Source organism: Leuresthes tenuis, unplaced genomic scaffold (genome assembly GCF_036924035.1).
Source record: "Leuresthes tenuis unplaced genomic scaffold, fLeuTen1.0.hap1 SCAF_8, whole genome shotgun sequence".
NCBI classification, from domain to species: Eukaryota; Metazoa; Chordata; class Actinopteri; order Atheriniformes; family Atherinopsidae; genus Leuresthes; species Leuresthes tenuis.
In genome coordinates this window covers 20,925,018-20,939,757 of record NW_027325362.1, presented here as the reverse complement: position 1 = coordinate 20,939,757, position 14,740 = coordinate 20,925,018, and the positions used below count along the sequence as shown (strand labels likewise).

Genomic DNA, 14,740 nt, shown 5'->3' with positions numbered 1-14,740 from the left:
CCTTCCGCTCTCTCTCGTCTCTCCAGCGCCAGCTGCGTGGTTTTAGCAGCGTTAGCTTGTAGGGCCCACATTTAACTTTGTTACCTTACAGACTTACCAATTTGGAGTAATGACTACCCCCGCGCCGTTCCACGACGAAGAAGAGGTTAGTATATATATGTACAAGTATTCTTATAGAAACGTAAGGCTGCCGTTGTAATAACGACACTCCAGTTGGCGGTAGCCGGTTAGCTGTAGAGCTAACCCAGTTCCACCCTGCATAGCACAACAGTAGCCTGTGATGAAGTAGCATTGTTCTAATTATTAGACAGTTATTAAATTATTGTTGTATTGTCGTTTCTGCCGAGAATGTAATCATACCACCAAAGGTTAATGTTATACAGCTAACTTTATAGGTAGAGGATAGTGTTAAATGCAAAGCTAGCTTATATTAAGGCTCACTGTCTGCTTGACAGATGGCAACTTTGCATTAGTAACACATATCTATCCACTGTCTCCCCACAGTACGATCCTTACGCCTACACAAATGACTTCGACCTGCACACCGGTTAGTATGCGCACCGTTTTTGTTTTTAAATACTTTTCGTAGGTCAGCTCCTTTTGCAATGTGTTTAACCGTTTTCCCATTTCTTTCCCATCTCCTCGCAGGTGATCCTAAAGCGGACCTTGCCTACGAGAGGCAGTATGAACAGCAGACTTACCATGTCATCCCAGAGGTGATCAAGAACTTCCTGCAGTATTTCCACAAAACCATCTCTGACTTGATCGACCAGAAAGTTTATGAGCTGCAGTCCAACCGCGTGTCCAGCGAGAGCATTGAGCAGAAGATCTACGAGATCCAGGACGTATATGAAAACAGGTAAGCTCGCCCCATGGCGACGTGGTTTTTTTCTGTAACAGACACATTAGCAGTTGGGTGACTAGCTTAATGTTTTGGTCTGCACCCGTTCAGCTGGAACAAGTTGACTGACCGTTTCTTCAAGACCTCTCCCTGGCCAGAGGCTGAGGCCATCGCATCACTTGTTGGCAATGGTGAGAGAGACATTCATCACACATTTGAATGAGGGTTGCTTTTGAATGATTGCTTGCATAATGCATTGTCACATGTCAAGATAAATGCAGACTTTTCAATGTAAACAGATTTCTTTCTGTAAAACAGCTTTTAGTGATTAATGATATATAATCATTCTGTTGTCATCCATCAGCAGAGATAGTTTTCCTGATTTTTCTTCTTTTTCTTTTCCAGATGCTGTGTTCCTCATCCTTTATAAGGAACTGTATTACAGACACATCTATGCTAAAGTCAGCGTGAGTAACTGCATAATATGGGCATCTTTTGTTGTTTTCCAGACTGCAGAATAAACTGCAAAACATGTCGGATCATCTCCAGTATTTTGATGTTGACTTAGTTTTATGTCTAACCAGGGTGGACCAACTTTGGATCAGAGGTTTGAGTCATACTACAATTACTGCAACCTCTTCAACTACATTCTCAGTAAGTCCTCCAATTTTTTTCCATTCATTTGGAGTTTGCGATGTGAAGTCAATGGCATGAGACGATCCTTATGAAAATGTTTTGACTATAAACAGATGCTGATGGTCCCGCCCCCTTGGAGCTGCCAAACCAGTGGCTCTGGGACATTATTGATGAGTTCATTTACCAGGTACAAATGGGATATTCCCTTACTTATTGGTTGCAATTTTTGTCACGGTTATTCAAATTGTCCCTATAGCTAGTCCCTCTCATCTCATCCCCCACCCTACAGCTTGTAAAAAAGTTTGGTTAAGAGGTGTTAACGTAGATGTGGAAACTGCTCTTCTGCCTCTTCAGTTCCAGTCCTTCAGTCAGTACCGCTGTAAGACGGCCAAAAAGTCGGATGAGGAAATTGAGTTTCTGAGGAACAACCCAAAGATCTGGAACGTCCACAGTGTCCTAAATGTTCTCCACTCTCTGGTGGACAAGAGCAACATCAACCGCCAGCTTGAAGTCTACACCAGTGGAGGTACACAACAATATTTTGATAAGTTAGATGGGAATTAAAAAAATTAAAAAGCTTAAATAATTTCAGAATCTTTCATTATTTCCTTTTCATTTTATATATATACAAGCATAAAGTTATTACTACTTGTAGACTTGATTAAGTATTCGTGTCATCTGTTTGGTCACGCAGGAGACCCAGAGAGTGTTGCTGGAGAGTATGGACGTCACTCCTTGTACAAAATGTTAGGTTACTTCAGCTTGGTTGGGCTTCTGAGGCTTCACTCACTGCTCGGGGATTATTACCAGGCCATCAAAGTCCTGGAGAATATTGAGCTCAACAAGAAGGTACGGCCTCACTCACTGTACCTAATATCAAGTGTGACACTCAAATACTGCTAGCAGTGACGCTACCAAGTATGTTAAACCCCTTGTTTGTATTTAATAGATCTTCTTTGTCCCCCCTTCTCTTTCAGAGTATGTATTCTCGTGTGCCTGAGTGCCAAATCACAACCTATTACTACGTGGGCTTTGCCTACCTCATGATGCGGCGCTACCAGGATGCAATTCGAGTATTCGCTAACATCCTCCTCTACATCCAGAGGACAAGAAACATGTTCCAGAGGTCCACATATAAATACGAGATGGTGAGTACCCCACCCCACCCCCCTACCAACCCTTGATTTGCACACTTGTCCCCATTGTGCAAAATGACCATTGAAGTCTCTGTGGAAGTGTTCAAACATATGTTTTGCATTGCCGAAAAGCCAAAAGTTTGATTATCAGAGTGTTGTAGCTGAAACAGATGACACGCCACACATTATGTTTTTAGATCAATAAACAAAATGAGCAGATGCACGGCCTGCTGGCAATCGCTCTCACCATGTACCCGATGCGCATTGACGAAAGCATCCACACCCAGCTGAGGGAGAAGTATGGAGACAAGATGCTCCGTATGCAGAAGGGGTAAAAAGTTACACACCATCTTGTTTTTGAACGACTGACAGTGTTTGTTTTACTTTATGACTTTATTCTAACTTTGTTTGTATATTCCTTTGGTACTTCGACAATTTAATATGAAGGATGATGTGCTTTGTGCTTGTGAGTCTGTGCACTGGGACAACTATAGCTCCACTAAGATAATAGTCGTTTTTTTTAATGTGTCTGCCCTGCATACACTTGATCAGGATGTTTGTGTGCTGTGTTATATTAACAACACCAGCAGCAAATACAAATCCCTTAATGACACTTATGCTCACTGTTCCATCTCAGAGATCTGGCGGTGTTTGAGGAGTTGTTCAGCTTTGCCTGTCCCAAGTTCCTGTCGCCTGTGGTACCAAACTATGACAATGTCCACCCCAACTACCACAAAGAGCCGTTCCAGCAACAGCTGAAGGTCTTTGCCGAGGAGGTGCAGCAGCAGGCACAGCTCTCCACAATTCGGAGGTACGGCACACACACCTCGTGTGTAGTTTGTCCACTTTGGTTTTAGAAACGTAGAGTCTTTTTTTCCTCCTCCAGCTTTTTAAAACTGTTGTAAGTGTTCATTTGATACATTAGTTGGTGCCTGTTCATCTCATCTGTATCATCATGTGTCTTTGCAGCTTCTTGAAGCTGTACACCACCATGCCAGTAGCAAAACTGGCAGGATTCCTGGACATGACCGAGCAGGAGTTCCGCATTCAGTTGCTAGTCTTCAAACACAAGATGAAAAATTTGGTGTGGACCAGTGGCATCTCGGCGCTGGACGGAGAGTTCCAGTCTGCTTCTGAGGTTGACTTCTACATCGACAGGGTAAAGACTGTTAAATCCAAGGGCTGTCTTTGACAACTGAATGCATTCCTCTCCAGAAAAGTCTATTTGATTAGATGATAAAGAGGGCTTGGGTTGACTGTTGTCACATTAGGTTTAACTATAATCATGTGCCCAAGCCCATTCATTGACGTGCTGTATGTTAAACAGTAGGTGCAGAAGCAATGTTAGGGGCTTATGTGGCTCACTGTTACACACTGTTTAAGCAATTGTTTCTAAACACATCCACAGGACATGATCCACATTGCCGACACTAAAGTAGCTCGTCGGTACGGAGACTTTTTCATCAGACAGATCCACAAGTTTGAGGAGGTAGGTGATGATCATCCTGCAACATATCAGAAAGCTTTTTTTGTGTTTAACCTGGATGGGAAAGAGAAATTCAACTATTGTCACCAGTATTTGATTTGTTATGATCATAGTATCTAATAATATCAATGACAAATATGCCCGTGTGTCCTCACAGTTGAATAGGACATTAAAGAAGATGCCAGTCACTGCTACCACTGCGGCAACAGCGAGCACCACAAGCCGAGCAGTCTGACCAGCAGCAGCGAAGAAGAGCCGAGGGACTCCTCTGTCCTCTTCTCTTTTTTTTGACAGCTATTATTAATAAAAACTTTTCTAAGTAACCTGGCAACAATAAAAGCATTGAGTGAGTAATGATGGAGAAGTAATGAGTTCTTTCTTCCCTGTGAAAGTAGTTCCGTTTATCAAACACTAGGTGGCAGTATGCACCAGCCATCACACCAGCTCAACTGCAGGTTTTTGAAAAAGGGAATGATGAAGGTATTTTTTAAAGCAGCACATCAGAATTTAATAGACTTAACATTAACTGTCTTCAACTGTCAGTTTAGTTAGTGTCTGTCAGTATAATAGATGTCAGCCTCGAAGTAATTCAGTTGTAAGTATAATGGGAGTACAAGTATTTAATGTCTACTTAATGTCACGGCCAATGAGTTTTCAGATTTCTTCAGCTCATTCTGCTGCATCTGCGTCACATTGTTTCTAGTGGATTCAAAGTGACCGAGGTCCAAAGCTATTGCATATTTCTTTTATTATCACAGATCATCCCACAACATTTCCCAACACAGATCTCTGGGCTGGTGACAATGACTTGAATAAATAAAAACTTACAAAATGGGAATATAAAAAATTAATTTGTCAAAACACACCACTCATCAGAAACATCATCACTTGTCATATAAAGGAAAGCAAACTGACATATCACCATAGCACAATATACTCTTACTCCAAACATCCAAAATGATTTCCTACCTATTTTGGTAAGCCAGCTTTTTTTTTTCTTCAAAAATATTGAATTCCATCTTTTCTTTTTTTATAGTAGAAAATAAAAAAATAAAGCAAAATTGCTCTTTATGAGCATGACTTTTACTCCCCCCATGTGGCAGTGCAAAGTCTGTGGGCAAAATGCCATCTTTGTCTATCAAAATGAGATTTTTTTTTTCCATTTCTAAGTTTGTTTAATGGCCTTTTACATCAAACTTGTTACTTTTTTTTTTCTGGCCTCAGTCCAAGATAACCTCCTTCATCAACCATCTTCAGTCAGTATTTCTGAAGTCTCTCATTGAAGGATTCTTCTTATATGACTGACGCAGTCATGCTAAAGATGGAGGGGTGGACCACCGGGTGAAGGTACTGCTGCCCATCCAGGGTTGAGTGTTTTCTTCTTTTTCACCAAACTATTACAATGGCAAGACCACTCTTCACTTATCACTATAATTAATCATCACCTGGATAATAAGGGAAGTTGCCATTATGGAAACGTTCAATTATTTCCAAACAACAAAATGCATATGTGAAAAAAAATCTTCTCATCCACGTCCACTCTGACTGCATCAACTTCCCAAAAGACAAAAATATCAGCCTAACCAGGTCAATTTCTCAGTGTTCCAATAGTGGCCATCTGCTGGTCTGAGTGTGTTTTTTTTTTTTTTACATTTTTATGTGAGTGTGTGCAGTCTGGGCATGACTTGAAAAGGATCAGTGAGAATGAGGCACATTTTGACGTTTTTAAAGTCATGGTTCAACAAACGCTTCCCATAATGAGGCCCAGTCTGTGTCCTGTCCTCAGCTCTTTGGGTGACAGTTGATTATATTGGTTGGTTTTGTCTCATTGAACACTTGTACCCTGCATGTGGCCTTTTATTTTTTAATGGGTCATTTGTATAAACCTCTTGAGACCATCATCGTCATAAAATCCACTCAAACCAGCCCACTAGAGAGCAAGTCCTCTTGTAGGATGCACCGAGTTTGGCTGATAGGGTTCCCTAGACTCCAGTCCTTTCAAACCTTATTAGGTTGGCCGTGTGGCGGCACAAGGACACACAAGTCTTGGTTGTGCTCAGACCAGCGAGGCCTCGGCTAGTCATAATTCTGTGATCTCCAGAGGACTCTCTGACAGGGTGTCCCCATCCTTGTGACGGTGCATTGGGGTGGACTTGGCTGACTCTGTGCGGGCATTGCGCTCCGAATATAACCCCCCATCAGCATTCAGAGCCTCCAGAGAACGCGCCAGGGCCCGCTGGTCGTCCTCGGGTAGGCTGTTGAGGTCAGAGGTCAAGAGGGTGCCTGTACTGCCGTGAACCACGTGGACACCTTCAGGCCCCTTCAACTCCACAGGAAGCTTGTGCTTGAAGCGCAGAGTTCCGCGACCTCCACCCATGCCATGATGCTCATCTTCATCATCGTCCAGATCACTCTGGATTAGCTTTTGAAGGTAAACAGAAGAGGGAGAATAAATGAAACTACTGATAAGTAATACTACGATTCAACTGACAAGCACAGCAAATAGTTAGAATAAGTTTAAAGAGTATTAAAAGTAAAAGACAGCAACCTGGAAATGCAGTGAGACAATAGGGAAGCATAGATTAAGATTTCACACAAGTCCTGGTTTAAATGGAAGCAAACGATTCTTGATTTTTGTGCATCAGAGCAAAGTTCAGAAGTTCCCAAATTTCACATGGAATGCTTCATTAAGACAAAGTTCAAATTTACGGGTACATTTTTTTGTGTTTAAAAAAAAATGGTCTGCTCCACTAAAGTGTGGAAACTTAATAGACTCAGAGTCTGGTTCAAGGTAGCAGTGAAGCAGAGGAAGAGGTGGCTCATCAGAGAGGCAGACAGTGTCAGTAAGGGCACTCAGAAGAATGTGAGATCACTCTCCAGCAGCAGGTGCTGATAGATGACCGGGTTCTCAGAGCCCACCTCAGTGACTGATGAGTGATCTCCCTGGCTGGTGGATATGGTGACGAGTCGCGCTGCAAAGAGGTTTTTTAGCCTCAGGTAGTCGTCCAGGACCACATTGAGAAGGGAACCCTGACAGGACGGCAGTTAGGGTCAAACAGAGTCTATGAAAACAATCCACCTCACACCATAACTCTACTCCGATATAAAAATCCACTGCAGGAATGTTAAAGCCTGGTACTAACAGTTGGGCCTCAGCAGCCTGCCTTAAAGTCCTTGAGGTTTTAGATTTTCTCTAAGGAGCGGAGGAGATCTTGAATTTTGTCCCCCCCATTACGTTTTTGGGAAGGATGGCGGGATCAATGAAATAGAGGTTTTTGCGATTGTCCGTCTTTCTGTATGTGCATCCCATCATGGGTCTCACCTTGATAGGCCCTTCCCTCATGATCTGGCCCAGTTTAGCAATGTTGTCATACTCCTGAATGGCTGCTCTTAAGTAACGATCATCCTCAGGCCTCGCTTGAGGCTCTCGACCAAAAGTGCCCTGTGAGGATAACACACGCATAATTACATGATGTCAAGGCCTCCTGTGAATGTGTAATAATCAACGTAGAAGGCAGTGCCTCCATGGAGTGTTGTAAAATTTGAAAAGAAAAAAGTCCAATTGATGCTGGCACTGACATGAGTTCGCGCCGGGCTGTTCCACAGGTCAGTTATCTCACTCAGGTTCTCGGGCAGGTCGTCCTCATGGTCGGCCTGGGCAGCCAGCTCCAGGTTGCGGCAGAATGGGTCCAACCACACTGGATTAGCCCTGCAGAAACAAGTGCATTCACATGCATCCCCGAGTAAATGGATGAGCAACAGGAATATTTATTGAGGCTTCTCTTGTGATTGTCTCGTAACTTCCCAGTAATGAGAAGAAAGCAAATCAGACTACTACTCAAAATCTCAACTTATGTGAACAATGCGTGGCTCTCAGGAGTTAAAGTTGAGGTTAAAGTGGTTATCTCACCCCTCAAAAGAGTACTTGTTAGTGTTGGGCATGTCCAGAATATCCATTAGGCCCTGGTTTCCTGCAAAGTAGAAGGCAGATAATTGTGTTAGAAAGCCTTGCAGTAGCCTCAAGTTAAGCAGAATTTTGTGCTGTGCGTTATCAGATGTCAGCGTCTGAACATCCTGAACAGTTGATGGGACCGTCCCGTCAGCAAATCCTCTGCTTACCTGTCGATCCTGCAACGATTGCTTTCAGCTTCCTTTGATGTCTGCAGCATGAGACACATCACGAAGACATTAACATGTTGATTTGCTGCTCAGACTGACTGCTGACTTTAAATCACTCAGTCTTCAAAAGAAATCTGTAGTAGTTCAAAATATCTGAAGGATTCTTACATTCTGCGATAATGCCAGTTCATTGTTACAAACAAAATTCCTGCCAAGCACAGTAGTACTGCCAGGATAATGATAACCAGCTGTGAAAGATAAAAAGAAAGAAAGCTCAAAAGCACCAGCACAAGAAGGCATCTACAAATGTCTGCAAGAATCAGGAGCGCTGGGCTTTGCAGACCTGCAGTGTGGTGATGTCGTCGGGCAGTTTGTCACCAACAGCAGGCTGGACGTCCACAACGTTGTACGTCCTGAACAGGCTTCTCAGCTGCTCTTTGTTCTCATCAATCATCTGGATTACCCTGCAAAATATTAATCAAGAGAAGTCCCAACAGAGCACAAAACATGCACTGCTGTGCTTTAAGAGAGGTGATTTCAACAAGCTGGTTTCAGACAGGTCTCACTGTGAGTGACAGTGTTAACACAAAACTTTGGAGTAAAACAGTGTACGAGACCTTTCTACATCGAGGATGGTGTTGGTCTGATTGTTGACGACGTGGATGAGCATGTCAGTCTGAGCATAATTCACTCTGCCTTTCTTATCCACGTGGAACTAGATAATATGAGAGTGAGACAAAGGTGTCAGACATTTATAGAACGCAAAGAAAAGTATGAAAAAAATTAAGAAAACATTATCATAAAGAAGCCCAACCTGTATGTCATCTAAGTTTACAATAGCTCCAGTGATGTTGGACAGCAGGTTGATGAAATCTTCCTGGTTTTCACGAACCAAATCTGGGATCTCATTGAAGACTATCTTGACCCTCTGGTCGTCTCGGAGAATATAGATATTCACATTTGTGGTTGTACTGTGTCCAGCAAAGTCACAAGCTAAAATCTCAAGCTGAAAGTAACCTGGATTGTAGGCTGTGAAGAGGTCATAAGTGCGTATGATTCCATCTGTCAAACCTGTGGAAAATACAAGACAGAATTAAAAACAAATCTGACCTGGTGGCAGACGAACTCTAATTCTAAAAGGCCATAACACATAGGACTGCACTTCAAAGAATGTATCATACCGTAGATTTTAGCTTCATTTTAGCTTAGTTTTTTTATTATACTTGGAAGTATTCTGAGATATTTTAAACTAATTCAGAGACACTGTGATCTGGGAAGAATGCTGAATTAAAAAGGAAATATTGCAAAGTTTTGCATCCATGTATGAATATAGCATCAACATTATCCTTGGGGAAACTCACCGATGGTAAAGATGCTGCCAACGTCCTCACTGCCATTGCTCTGGGACTGGAAGTAGCGGATTGTAACAATATGGTACTGGACTATGCTGTTGTTGCCAGTGTCACTGTCTATGGCCACCACCTTGATTAACTCTGATCCCACTTTGGCATTTGCTGCAACTCCTGAAACAAAGAAGCAAAGAGGGAGGATCATGTTGTTTTAGATGTGCAGCAAACACAGACATGCAGTAAACACACGTTACCTGCAGTGTATTCTGCCTTAGTGAAGCGTGGGGTCTGGTCATTGATGTCTTCCAGTTCAATTTGGACTTCAATCAGGCTTGGATCAAGAGAAGGATCCAGGGCTTTGGCACGTAATGACCTTTGACCCCTGGATGGAGTCCAGCTCCGGTTGCTGGAAGCCTTGATGATGATGGAGTAGACTGGTGTCTCCTCCCTGTCTAGATCCTTGAACACCTTCAGTTCTCCATCTAAACTCAGGCCAAAGTTTCCATCGCTGTTTCCTCCTTCAGGAAGAGATGGAAAGGATAAAAGATGGATCTAAACAAATGTCTTCATTATCCCCAAGCTTTTGAAGTACAATAGCTTTCATGTACCCACACAATGGACAATAAATCAGGAAAAACTCCTTATCCTCTTTCCTTGGCTGAAGGATCTCACTGTGGATTGATTAAAATAAATGATTTAATTACCTGCAATGAAATAGTAAACGATGGCATTGGAGCCCTCATCAGCATCCACAGCCCTGGTTATGTTCCCCACCACAGTACCTGGAGGAGAGTGCTCAGGCACTGTCAGCTTCTGGTAAGGCAAGCTGCCACGCTGAGGTGTGGACACGCGCAGAAAAAAAGAAAGCATCACAACATACAAACAGTTTGTTTAACTGCAACTCTAAAGTACACATATTACTGGAGCACATTCAGAGAATTTCCACTCACTGGCGGCTTGAGGAAGACGGGTTCATTATCATCAATGTCCAAAAGCGCCACCTGCAGAGGCTGTGTGGTCTCATAAGGCACTGGCTGACCCATGTCACGGGCCACAATGATAAGCTGAGAGAGACAATTTGTTCACAATTAGAAACATACTTTACAGTTGTACTGTTTTAGATGTACAAACTGCAAAGACACTGTTGACTCACGCTGTGCAAGGCCTGTTTCTCTCTGTCCAGTTTCACAGTAGTGGTGATAACTCCAGACGTGGCATCAATGTGGAAGTTTTCCCAGTCTCGGTTCCCTGCGCCTGTCTGCAAGAATCCGTAGCGGACCTCTCCATTCACGCCTTCGTCAGAGTCTGTTGCATGCACCTCGTATACCGGCAGGCCTGGAAGCTGTTCCTGCACAGAGAGCAAAGACTGAGTGTTCATATTGACAAAACTAACAAACTGACACAAACACCTTGTGATTTTCAAGGGTTTCTTTGTTGCTGTTTGTGTTTTTAGAAAATAGGCCAGATAGATATTGTGGCCCACCAATAACCACAAAGCACAAAAATATATCTCTCAAAGAAATTTGATGGAATCTGATTGTGGTATCAGGCAATATACTGACCTCATGATACTGAGTTAGAAAACTGGGACTTCACAATTTATAATGGCTTAATATCTTAGCATCATAGCCTCTCATAGCTGTTACACAGATAAGATTAAGACTATCCAGTCATGGAGGATTGTGATTAAAAAAATTGACAACATCCCATATGTAGAGCAGTGCTCAACCTTTTTCCTAACTGAAGCTCAGGTCATTAGGAAAAATGTAGAATGAACTAGTTACACGAAGAGGACACACACACACACACGTACTGACAGCTCAGACATGGCAGTATATGAATGCAGATACCTCAGAGATATGGATAATGGTTCCATTAGCTGGCCTTACAAACACAGGTCTGTTGTCATTGACATCTATGACTGTGATGATCAGGTCCGCAGTGCCCCACAAGGGGGGACGTCCCTGGTCTGTAGCCACCACAGTGAAATTAAAATGTTCAGAAGACTGAAGCAGACGCCGAGAACGCACAAGTCCGGTGTTCGGATCCAGGGAGAACGCATCTGAAAAGCCGAAAAGAAAGAGAAGTTTGAGCTTCATTTCAACCAATCACATGTGTAATGAAGAGGAAATTTAAAGAAGCATATTTACTGGATATAGAATATGCAATTAGGTTACCTTGCTAAGACGTTAATGAGTTTATTCATACCTGAATGTTGTCCGAGCAAGCTGTAGAGTATTGCAGCATTCTCGCCTTCATCCAGGTCAACAGCCGTGACTGTTATTACGGACGTACCACTGGGCTCATTCTCGAACACACTGGTGTTGTACAGTCGCTCTGTGAAGCGGGGCCGATAGTCGTTGACATCCAGAACTGTCACCAGGACCTGAAGGGACAGAGTAAAGATTGGATTCTGGATACATGGTGCAGCCAAGGAGATGCAATTGCATGGTCAATAACAATTGCAGAGTTTAGCTCTTCACAAGTACAACACTTTTTTCAGTTAACAGCAAGGTTACATTGCATATCTTTGGTCAACAATTAAGGATTAAAAACCATTTAATATATATATTTTTAAATTTCTTAAATGTTGACGTCCATACAGTACATGCCTCAAAATATGGTTAATAATACATTCTCAACTCATTCTCATTCTCAACTCATTGACCCAGCTTTGACAACACAACTAGCAAACAAGTAACAAGGATGGATTTGAAGCATAGATTTGAAGCATTACAACCCCTGATTGTTACCTGGACAGAGTTCTCTCTTCTGTTGTTGGGGCTTCCACCGGGGTTATCCCGAGCAAGGGCAGTTAAAGTGTAATGGTCCTTTGTCTCTCTGTCAAGAGGAGAGAGGATGTAGATCTCTCCCTGACAATAAGGAGAAGGAATGATTAGGAAGGAAGTACTGACTGGGAGTGGTAGCTGTATCAGGACATTAATTTGAGTCTGTGTTTATAGCAGAAATGGAGCATGAAGCTCAAATATGTAGATTGTCCTTGGGAAAGTCAAATGTTCTGTTTAAACTTTCATTTCCAGGCAGGATGACGTTCGGCACTGCCCGGAGAAAAAAAACACAGCTCTTACATGTCGATACATGTTTGTCCCTTTGTCTAAAGTCACCAAAAGGGGAAATTTCTGACATTTTCTGTGGACACTGCAGTTCAAAAGGTTATCCTAAAGATCTTCAGTTTAGCCTTTCTAGTAAAATCTCAAGCAACAGAATACTACATTCAATCTGATTTGCCAAGAATGAGGCACACACCTTCAAGTGATGAGAAAAATGCACTGCAAAATGTTTTACTTTATGAATGAATAAAAAAATGAACAAAAGGAAATTGTTACATTTGTATTAGATCTGGTTGTTCTGGTGTATGGACTGACTTACAGTGGATGGTTTGATGCCAAACTTGCCCTCTCCGTCGACGAGGCTGTACTCAATGACAGCAAAGAGGCCCGAATCAGCATCTGTAGCTCTGACGCGAACTATTGTGGTGCCCAGGTTCACGTTCTCAAACACAGGCTCCTATAAACAAGGAAAACACTTTGCTGAAAGGAACAGCAAAAAATCACTTGCAATAAATAGTCTTCTCTGACACAAAATCTTTTTAATGAAGCTTCTGGTAAAATATGTAATTTCTGTTATTTCCTGTTTTGGTATGGTTAGGTTAGCCTGGGAGTTAGCCTTTTTAGAGGTTCATTTTTATATAACATCAGTATTGCTGAAGCTTTCATGCAGATTATTAGTTATAACTGTGTGTTCCTGGCAAACTCAAACAACAATATTGAATAATAATCACCTAAAATTGAAGACATATTTTGATCCAATTTAAATCTCAACAGCCTTCAACAAGCCTGATGCGGTCAGTACCTGATAGGAGGGTTGTAAAAACACAGGATTGTTGTCATTGACATCCACTATGCGTAGATAAACTGGCAACTCAGCACTCCTGGGAGGGGTGCCGTGGTCCTGAGCCCGTATGGTGAAATTTAACCACTGTACTTGCTCAAAATCCACCGTTTGGTTGGCTACAATCTTTCCTAAAAAATGACATCACAGTGACCATTACAAATAGGTCACATGAGGCTAATTCTAAGTTTAAGCAATAAACAATAAGCATGAAAAATGAACAGATATGTAAAAAATAGGTTTCTTCACTGCAATTAGTGGTCATAATTAGTGGTCATACCAGTTGAAGGGTCCTCCAGCCTAACATATCCTCCTCGAGGCAGGTGGAGGAGCTGGTAGATAACCTGTCCATTAGGACCTTTATCAGGGTCTACAGCTGAAACTGACAGCAGTGTTGTTCCTGGCTGAGCCCCTTCTAAAATCTTCTCTGTGAAGTTGGTCACTCCAAAGGGCCGAAAACGAGGTGCATTATCATTGACATCTAACACGCTGACGGTGAGTCTCGCTTTAGAGAAGAAGATCAAGATATGCGAGGAGTTCAGTCAAAATAACAACTGAATGCATAATTGAAGCTAAGTGTAACACAGACTTACCATTGGGAACACTGCCTGACTTGTCGATGACATCACTGGCATTGTCATGGACAGATACAATGATCTCAAATGTAGCTACAAGCTCTCTGTTGAGTGGGTTGCGCACAAAAACTGCCCCTGGAAATTCACCAAAATAAGTAATTGTTTTCAAGATGTAATGCATTCACCATATCAGCTTTCCAACAGCTTTAATCATCCTTGTGACAGAAATCCTTGCCCCACCTGTGTGTAGATCAATGCCAAAGGACTCCTGCAGGCCATCCACTGGGTTGTTCCCATCATCCTTTGCTTCCACAGAGATGATGTAATACTCCAGCCGGGGCTGCAGATCAGGGTCCTCTGCTGTCAGTGTGGCTACCACCACACCAGGCGGGGTGGACTCATTGACATTTATCATGGTTACAGGCTCTATAAAACGTGGCCTTGAGTCATTGACATCATCCAGGATAACCGTCAGGGTGGCTGTTCCTGACAAAGGGGGTGTTCCCCGATCAGTTGCCATCACGACAAGGCGGTAGGATCCACGCTCTTCTCTGTCAAGTGTGGTGTTGCCCACCAAGACAGCACCAGATAGTGGGTCAACCACAAAACGGTCTTGAGCACCACTTTCTAAACGATACATCAGCCAGCCATTAGAGCCAGAGTCTGCATCAGTGGCTGACAGCTGG

General features: G+C 42.7%; 2 protein-coding genes across 3 annotated transcripts; one reads left to right on the top strand and one right to left on the bottom strand.

Moving 5' to 3' along the window:
* On the top strand, window positions 1-4,435 carry eif3s6ip (eukaryotic translation initiation factor 3, subunit 6 interacting protein). The gene is made up of 15 exons (XM_072391336.1): window positions 1-145; window positions 505-547; window positions 649-859; window positions 953-1,032; window positions 1,247-1,308; window positions 1,426-1,495; window positions 1,591-1,664; window positions 1,832-2,003; window positions 2,172-2,326; window positions 2,455-2,625; window positions 2,811-2,944; window positions 3,251-3,424; window positions 3,583-3,772; window positions 4,022-4,102; window positions 4,257-4,435. Exons 1-15 carry the CDS (start codon window positions 110-112, stop codon window positions 4,332-4,334), a joined length of 1,731 nt encoding a protein of 576 aa, XP_072247437.1. The 5' UTR covers window positions 1-109; the 3' UTR covers window positions 4,335-4,435.
* Window positions 4,436-5,119: 684 nt separating this feature from the next.
* Window positions 5,120-14,733, bottom strand: LOC140313284 (cadherin-23-like). 2 transcript variants are annotated; one of them, XM_072391334.1, is made up of 23 exons: window positions 14,295-14,733; window positions 14,073-14,189; window positions 13,760-13,984; window positions 13,441-13,610; window positions 12,958-13,095; window positions 12,321-12,440; window positions 11,776-11,953; window positions 11,418-11,629; window positions 10,721-10,915; window positions 10,518-10,631; window positions 10,272-10,401; window positions 9,822-10,085; window positions 9,580-9,741; window positions 9,033-9,289; window positions 8,836-8,933; window positions 8,562-8,682; window positions 8,387-8,466; window positions 8,219-8,259; window positions 8,010-8,070; window positions 7,679-7,808; window positions 7,422-7,541; window positions 7,019-7,129; window positions 5,120-6,521 (listed from the first exon to the last, which is right to left on the bottom strand). In XM_072391334.1, exons 1-23 carry the CDS (start codon window positions 14,692-14,694, stop codon window positions 6,180-6,182), a joined length of 3,786 nt encoding a protein of 1,261 aa, XP_072247435.1. In that variant the 5' UTR covers window positions 14,695-14,733; the 3' UTR covers window positions 5,120-6,179. The 2 variants fall into 2 exon arrangements, with proteins under 2 accessions (XP_072247435.1, XP_072247436.1); XM_072391335.1 differs by lacking the exon at window positions 7,019-7,129.
* Window positions 14,734-14,740: the final 7 nt, after the last annotated feature.